This window comes from Cebus imitator, unplaced genomic scaffold (assembly GCF_001604975.1).
Source record: "Cebus imitator isolate Cc_AM_T3 unplaced genomic scaffold, Cebus_imitator-1.0 Scaffold162, whole genome shotgun sequence".
NCBI classification, from domain to species: Eukaryota; Metazoa; Chordata; class Mammalia; order Primates; family Cebidae; genus Cebus; species Cebus imitator.
In genome coordinates this window covers 1,953,047-1,962,142 of record NW_016107477.1, presented here as the reverse complement: position 1 = coordinate 1,962,142, position 9,096 = coordinate 1,953,047, and the positions used below count along the sequence as shown (strand labels likewise).

The following is a 9,096-nucleotide window of genomic DNA, read 5'->3' as shown; positions in this document are numbered from 1 at the left end:
TCTATAACTATGAAAAGGGAGTAAATATAATATGTAAAGCATCCTTTTAAGTGAAGATTTTTTTGTCAACTATTAGCTTATCTGAGAAGGAAGATTTAGTTTTAGTGAAAAAACAACCCAGATATTTTTATGAAATTAATTATTTGAAGGTTTTACTTGCATAGGCATGCTAATGAAGTATATTTCTTCTAAATATACTTTCAATAAAAAAGCAATCTTTCTTTTCATTAACAGTAAATTTAGGACAGTCAGATGAGAAACCGTTCTAGTGTAAAGAGCTGCCTGATGCTGATTACTATAATTGAGATATTATTCTCCAAAAACAGTTAAATTTATGTTCATGAGGTCTGAGCTGCTTTTTCTTGGTGGCTCAGGGCAAAGACTCCAGTGTACAGGACGTGTGGTGCCCCCATAACTCCCTGGCTCCCTGCCCTCCTCAATAACAAGATCCTGCAGTTACTCAGTGGGGAGAGGCTCGGGGCAGGTAGTGGGGAGTTCTTTTGATATCCTGCAGCTGGTAGGGGTGAATAAGAAGAAAGTGGGAACATTGGTTAACTGGTGAAGTATTTGTTGTTAATAGAGAAATGCATTGTTAAGTCAGTTCTTGTAACCTTGGTTTCTTTTTCTTGCTTGACTAGTCTGTGTGAAGGGAATGGATACAGTTGATGGTGCTGTAAATCTAAATGCATGTAATACAGAACCAAAAAAGTGTCATTTTAGCTGTTTGGACAAAACACCATAGTTTAAAAGCATATTTTAAATGATTAGCGCATAGAGAAATTCGAATCAGAATACTAGAATATTATGGTCATAAAGGATGGTGGAAATTATTAATTATCTTAGTACCAAATAGAATAAATGTCAGTCCTGGATACAGGTAAGTACCACACATAAGAATGTATGTATTACTTTAAGAGGTATGTTATTACATAAAATGTAAGTGTCTAGATACTGGTTGATGAAAATAATAATTTGAGGAGCTGCATGATTAAACATAATGACTCATATGGTTCCTCATAAAGCATTTTTTATTCTTTTTAAATAAAAAAGAAGTCCCTTTACAGGAATATGATAAAATAAGCATCTTTAAGTTAAAAATGAAAATAAATGTATAAACATGGTATATAATGTAAGTCTGTGTTATGTTTCAAAATTAAGAATAATGCTTTAGAGTACAAATTTTAAATAACTGTTTTCCCTTGAGGAGATAAGGAATTATTGCCAGAATGGGGTCCTTCCATTTGAGTAGAATTACTAACAGGTAGCTCTGTTTTACGTAAAAAGTTTTTGAAAGACTACCTAATATTTTTTTAATAGATGCACGGTAAGTTTTTTAGTGTAGCAAGTGTTAGAAAAAGAACTATTTTTGTTTTATAATTTAAAGTATTACAATGTTTATAATGGAAAAGATCATTGAACATATTAGGCAGTGCCTAAAAAATAACAATTGAAGCAATGAATTCCTTCTGTGTTACCAAAATTATACTGCGCTATTTTCAATTTCGCTGAAAAATAAACATTTCAGTAATGGTATTTCTATATGGTTTTTACAAAGAAAAGCTTATATTCTGTGATCTTTTAAGATCAAGTTGTAGTACGTTAGAGAAACGCCTCTTACCTGAGACCCTTCCAGCACGCTCTCAGCTCAGCGTCCGTGCCTGGAGAAGACTCTTCAACATCGTGTACACCATCATGTCTAGATCTTTACAGAATCTTCCCTGCTGTTATCCCCTTTTACCAAGATAAAGTTAAATCTCCGAAGAACTGAATGGTGGTACATTTCTCACAGTCATCCAGAGACTGTTTCCTGAGTAGTTTGGACCTTGTACTGATCCCAGCTGCTTAAAGATAAAATCAGCTGAGACAAAGGGACTATACGAAGGCAGACATCAATAATGACTTGAAAAGCGTTTTGAAAACTGAGTCTCTGTGTTCTAAAGTTTTATCCACGAAAGAAAACAAGAGTAAAGAAAGAGAAGAGAGAAAGAAAAACATCCTAGATAATCACAGAAAAGACTGTAAATACTACCAGAGGCAACCGGACCAAAGTGAGGACAGAATAAATGCCCTTCTTTCAAGGGAAAGATATTTGAATTGTATTGATAAATATATGCATTGGATCATCTGAACCTTTTCTTAAAGCCTGTTTTCACAACATTTTATTGTAAACATTTTCAATTAGAAAAGTAGAAAAAAATTTTACAGTGAACACCCATACTCTTGCCTTGATTTTTGTTTGTTTTCAGACTGAGTCTCGCTCTGTTGCCCAGGCTGGAGTGCAGTGGTGGGATTTCGGCTCACTGCAACCTCTGCCTCCTGGATTCAAGTGATTTTCCTGCCTCAGCCTTCTGAGTAGCTGGCATTACAGGCCTGCACCAACACACCTGGCTAATTTTTGTATTTTTGGTAGAGACGTAGTTTCACCATGTTGGCCAGGCTGGTCTCGAACCTCAAGTGGTCCACCCGCCTCGGTCTCCTGAACTGCTGGGATTACAGGCATGAGCCACCGCCTGGCCAATTTTTTTCAATTAACATTTACTGTACTTTATTTATCAAATATCTACCCATGTATCTTCATCCCTCTACTTATATACTAAGCCAGTATTTTTTTTTCAGCTTTTATTTTCGAATCAGGGGCTACATATGCAGGATTGTTCTCTGGGCATATTGCATAATACTGAGGTTTAGGGTACAAATAATCTCATCACCGAGGTACTGAGCACAGCCCCCAATGGTTTGTTTCTCAGGCCTTGCCTCTTGCCCTCGCTCCCCACTCTTGTGCCCAGTGTCTGTTGCTGACATCTTTGTGTCCATGAGTACCCAGTGTTTAGCTCCCACTTACGAGTGAGAATCTATAGTATTTGGTTTTCTGTTCTTGCATTAATTTGCTTAGGATAATTGCCTCCAGCTGCATCCATGTTGCTACAAAGGACACGATTTCATTATCTTATGGCTGGATAGTATTCCATGCTGCACTTTACCACATTTTCTATCCAATCCACTATTGATGGGCACCTAGGTTGATCCCATGTCTTTGCTTATTGGGAATAGTGCTGTGATGAAAATGTGAGTGCATGTGTCCTTTTTTTGGGGGGGATGGAATTTCTCTCTTGCTGCCCAGGCTGGAGTACAGTGGCGTGATCTTGGCTCACTGCAACCTCCACCTCCAGGTTTCAAGTGATTCCCTTGCCTCAGCCTCACGAGTAGCCAGGATTATAAGCATGCACCACTACACCCAGCTAATTTTGTGTTTTTAGTAGAGACAGGGTTTCATCGTGATGGCCAGGCTGGTCTCAAACTTCAGACTTCAAGTGATCCACCCACCCTCATCTCCCAAAGTCCTGGGATTACAGGCATGAGCCATTACACCCAGCTTATGGCTTATGTGTCTTTTTGGTAGAATGATTTATTTTCCTTTGGGAATATACCCAGCAATGGGATTGCTGGGTTGTGGTAGTTTTGTTTAAATTTCCTTGAGAAATTTCCAAACTGCTTTCCACAGTGGCTGAACTAATTTACACTCCTACCAATAGTATTCCTTTTTCTCCACAGCTTCACCAATAGCTGTTGTTTTTTGGCGTTTTAATAATAGACATTCTGACTAGTGTGACATGGCATATGACTGGAAGCCAGCTTACTTTTTGATGCATTTCAAAGTGAGTTGGAGACATAAGTACACTTTATTCCTAAACATTTCCACATGTGCATTGGTATTTTTTATGATTCTTATTTTTTTGAGGTAGAATGTACATACACTAAGATACATGGATCTACCCAAATCTTAGGTGTACTGATTCTATCATTTTTCACAACTGCATCTGCCTTTGAAACCCAAGCTTTATCGAGAAAGAAGCATATTACCCTAGAAAGTTCCTCTGTCCTTTCATAGACAATCCCCATCCCTGCAACAATGTTTTGACTTTTCTCCATAGATGAATTTTGCTTCTCCTAGAATTTCATATAGATGAAACCATGCTCTGTATCTTGTGTTTGTGTAAGGGTTCCTTCACTCAGTGCATAGACTTTCAGTCTCCTTCTGAGATTGAAAGAAGGAGATTGAAATGGGGTAAGGATGGGGTAAGCTCGTTCTCTGGATTTCAAGTGGCTTCAGCTGATTTGGTGCATTTTGACTTTCAGGCCTGTTTCCTGCCATTCTCAATCTTGCCAGCAATGCTCACATCAGCACCAATGCCACCTGTGGCGAGAAAGGGCCTGAGATGTTCTGCAAACTTGTGGAGCATGTGCCGGGTCGGCCGGTCCGAAACCCACAGTGCCGGGTCTGTGATGGCAACAGCGCAAACCCCAGAGGCAAGTGTCACACCTTCGTTTCTGACTTCCATGGGAATGTGCACTTTCTGAAATGAGGACTGAGACTTCTGTTAGGAAGCCAGAAGCGTTGTGTTCACCTGCACTGCTATTTGTTTCCACTAGCATTACGGTTTAGTACTTAAGAAATTTAAAGCAAGAGCTAAGAGGAGTTCATGTTTTTCTTTTCTTTTAACAGAACGTCATCCAATATCACATGCCATAGATGGCACCAATAACTGGTGGCAAAGCCCCAGTATTCAGAATGGGAGAGAGTATCACTGGGTCACAATCACCCTGGACTTAAGACAGGTAGGTGAGGCCAGAACCATTGAAGAGTGTCTATGGGCTGCTGAACTGTGGTCTTCTGATGACTTTTGGGAAAGTCTGGCTTCTTTCTGAACATGTTTACATTCTGCTCTCACTGTGTTCCACGAGGCGAAGGCAAGTGGTTTGCCGAAGGAGTCCCTAGTGCCATTTCTTGTCACTTTTATCATTCCCATGTGTCTTTGGGGAGATGGGTGAAATTGCTTCCATATGGTTGATGCTCTTTGAAGCTGTGTCAGCAGGGCACACTCATCCATCCAGGATACTGTGTAGGTTGTTTGCTGGCTGCCGACAGATGCATGGGGAGGGAGAGGGGGAAAACATGTGTATTTCCTATCTTTGAGCTTACTGTCTTGCAATTGTCATTGCACAAGTTATTGTGTAAGGATTATATAAGGCGAGAAGAAAAAAATAACAAGGCAGTGTTAAACCTCTTGACTGTGTTTCCCCTGCCAGATGCAGTCTGTCTGGGCCAGGTAAGCTGGAGTTGCCCAATACTAACTTAAGCAGAGCCTTCAGCATGAGTTGGGAAAGAGAAGGTATGACTGACTCCAGGCACACCTGCATCCTCTTACCTTGCTTCAAGGCCACATAGGAGAATGGAGAGAAATGATATGAGTAGAGAGATGGCAGGTGTTTTGGAGATGTTGTCCGGGTTCTGATTGGAGCTCGCCAGAAAACGATCTCATGAATTCTTGTTTATTTCCATTCAGTTTCTCCTGTTAGAACTCATAAATTTCATGTAAAATATGAGATTGGTTAAAAGAGACAAATAATTGTGCATTGTAGTATTTAAATGGGAATTATGGGGATTTAATGGCAATCAATTCTTTAAATAAGTGATAGTTTAAAAATATGCAGGATCTTTTTTTTAATGGAGTCTCTGTTACCAAGCTGGAGTGCAGTGATGCGATCTCAGCTCACTGCAACCTCTGCCTCCCGAGTTTAAGTGATTCTGCTGCCTCAGCTTCTGGAGTACCTGGGCTACAGATGCGTGCCACCATGCTCGGCTATTTTTTCTGTATTTTTAGTACAGAAGTGGTTTCACCATGTTGGCCAGGATGGTATCGATCTCTTGACCTCATGATCTGCCCACCTCAGCCTCCCAAAGTGCTGGGATTATAGGCGAGAGCCACTGCACACAGACAAGACCCCCTTTTTGACTCTGGCCTTTGTGTTTATCTGAGTGGTGAGAATTGTTCTCCGGAAGATTTTGGTTTTCCTAACACCTTTCTAACATATTTTCCTTTTTCTAAAGGAAAAGTAAAATTGTATTCATTATTAGGAATGTCATATTATCTGAGCTTGGCCAAATTAAGACCTGGTGGTGTGTCTGTCCTTTGTCTTGAAATGTGTCATGCTTGACTTCATCCTGAAGGGATGGACTAAGTCAGTCTGAGGAATTCCAGAAGGGAGTATCCACTTTAGATCTTTAAGGCATATTTCAAAAAGCAAACACAGACATATAGCTACAGATCACTTTAGGTAATTTTTAGTGTTTTAGGGTAGGCTTTTAAATAAGATCACTTAAAATAATTAGTCTTCAGAAATTTCTGTCCCTTTTACACAGTATAAAAATGCTGCTGTACTTTCAGTTTTTTTTAAAAAAAGCACATTATGCTTATACTTGATCAAGCCTTTTTGATATTTATTTATTTATTGAGCCTTTTTATTACAAACACTTTTGAACATGTAGAAAGTGTATTGCAGTGAATACACACATACCCACCCTTGAGATTTGGGGATTTCAAAACAGTGGACCGTGTTCATTTCAGTGAATTGCAGTCATCATAACGTTTTACCAATTCTTCAGTTTTTGTCTTTAAAAAAAAGACATTTGTTCTAAATAGATACCATGCTATTTTAGCCCCCTTGGGCAAAATTACAATAATTTCTTAATAACTCTTTTGCCATCCAGATTCATTTTTCTCAATTTATCCACTAGTGTCTTTTACCACCTTTTTTTAAAAAACCAGGATCCAGTAAGGATCACTTGTTGCATTGGATTGTTATACTTCTTAAATCTCTTCTAGTCCTAGTTATCTTTCAGTTAAAAAAATGATATCAAATATGTGACTAGACTAGACTAGCCCAGTTGTCTTGTAGAATGTGCCACCTTCTGGATTTGTCAGATTGGTTCATCATGGTTTTATTTAACATATTCTTTTGTGCTCTCTATTTCCTTTACACCAAATTTAGCTCTAGAGACCTGATTAGATTCCAGTTAAATATTTTTTGCAAGAGCACATCACCAGCAATCCTGGCTACATCCTCTCACCTCACATCAGGAGGCACCCAGGGCTGGTTGTCCCACCAGTAGTGATGCTAAATTTGAATTCTGTTTGGGTGTTAAAAGTCAGGTTTCTCCCTTGTAAAGTTACCTTCTGTTTTCTCTCCCATATCCTCCTTGTTTCTCAGATCTCACCGACATTCAGATCTATAGAGTGGCAACACCTTCTGATGATTGTTATTTTTTTTTTTTTTTTTTTTGTCGGAGTTTCACTCTTGTTATCCAGGCTGGAGTGCAATGGCACGATCTCAGCTCACTGCAACCTCCGCCTCCTGGGTTCAAGCAATTCTCCTGCCTCAGCCTCCCGAGTAGCTGGGACTACAGGCACGCACCATCATGCCCAGCTAATTTTTGTATTTTTTTTAGTAGAGACGAGGTTTCACCTTGTTGACCAGGATGGTCTCGATCTCTTGACCTTGTGATCCACCCGCCTCGGCCTCCCAAAGTGCTGGGATTATAGGCGTGAGCCACCACGCCCGGCCTCTGATGATTGTTATTATGGTGGTCAGCCACATCCTAAATATGCTCATGTTAAGTTTTTTAGATTAAATTTGGTATGAAAATGCAAATTTTAGAATTCTCCTGGAGAAATCATGGACTGCTGTCTAATACATTACAGACTTGGTTCCCTTGGTTCTCAGCTGAGAAACGGCATCAGGGCATCAGCTTGGTCCTGAGACCTTCAGGACAGGGATGGAGGAAGTAAAGAAGCAGTTCCATTTATGTATTAACTCTTGGGTTTTGGTGGTGTGATGTGGTGGAGATGCATGAAGTTTGGTAGGGTGATATATACAAAGTGAAATCTGATAGCATGAATGACGTAGAGCACCTAACAAACTCGTCACATTTAATAAACCCGAATTTTCTTTCCCTCTGTCATATTTCTAATCCACAAATTACTTTAGATGTCCAAAGATCTTCAGATATCACCAAGGGAAATGTTAAACAAGGCCTTAATAGAATCTAATTACAGGTAACTAACAGGAATAAGGAGTGCAGCTATGCAGATTTTGAGAAAATAAATTCATAACTCAATAACTATTGTTTTTTTCTGATTAGGATATTAAGATGGAATCATCATAGTTAAAAGGAAGATACAGATAAGTGTAAACAGGCAGAAACACATCATGTCTTCACTCGGTAACAATCGCTAATTTGTATCTTGGGATATTTACTTTGTCATTTGCATACAATTCTGTGCATTTAATAATGCTACGATAATACCATCATGTATTACATACTTACTGTGCCAGACACTGTGCTGTGCACTTGATCAGGATTATTTCATTGAATTCTCACAATCGCCTTTGAGTTGGCTCCTGTTATTATTCCCTTTTGACAGATGATGAAACTGAGACTTACACTGTTTAAGAAGCTTACTCAAGGGTAGGGCGCCCTGAAGCTTAAGACCCTGGGCTCTGCAGCATTGCACCACTCCGACCCTCCAGCCGAGATAGATTATGTGACTTATAAATTTGTGTTCTAATATTTCATATAATTTTATAGCATGAACATTTCCCAGTATAACTGAAACTCATGATTAATAATTGTTAAAGCTGTGTTAATAGTTTCTATACAGCTTACCCATCATTTGCCTAAGAATTCTCAGGCCTGACATTTTGGTGCTTTTTCTGTTATGGGTAATAACTTGAGCTTTGAGTGAAAAAGGGTTCATTTCATATATACACCAGTGAAGTAATAGAGTGAATATAAATCATGTTCAAGGTTCGTATGACAAATTTATGGTTAATTTTGTTTTGAGCGTCTTTTAAAAGAGGAATGTTATTGACAGGTACACATATAAGAATGTATAGGTATAGGTTATAGCATTTTTTTCTCATCCATATTATTTCATCTGCCTTTCCCAACAATTCTGGAATGCGAGTGATCTCTTTGCAGGTACAAAAATCGCAGCACAGAGCAAGCGGGTCATAGGCTTGCCCAGAGTCTGGCTGCCTGTGCTCAAACTAGGCCTGGAAACCAGGACCTCTGGTTCCCTCTACACCATGCCACGCTGTCTCCTTGTCTTTGGTCTCCAATTATTGTTTTCCTTTGTTCTAACTTTATCGGGAGACTGACAAGAGCTCTTGCAATTCCCTCTTGATGTTGGGAGTGTTCAGATTCTAGTCCCTTCCCTCTTGTTCTGTTTGCCTATACCACCGCTCAGCGGGGTC

At 39.3% G+C, this 9,096-nt stretch overlaps 1 protein-coding gene across 1 annotated transcript in view; it reads left to right on the top strand.

Annotated features, from left to right (window-relative positions):
- The window catches only part of LAMA1 (laminin subunit alpha 1), a 180,002-nt gene that overhangs the window by 39,421 nt on the left and 131,485 nt on the right, over nucleotides 1-9,096 (top strand). Inside the window, exons 2-3 of the mRNA XM_017543918.2 lie at nucleotides 4,138-4,308; nucleotides 4,505-4,617. Coding sequence (XP_017399407.1) covers nucleotides 4,138-4,308; nucleotides 4,505-4,617 — 284 coding nt within the window. The remainder of the gene's footprint in view (nucleotides 1-4,137; nucleotides 4,309-4,504; nucleotides 4,618-9,096) is intronic.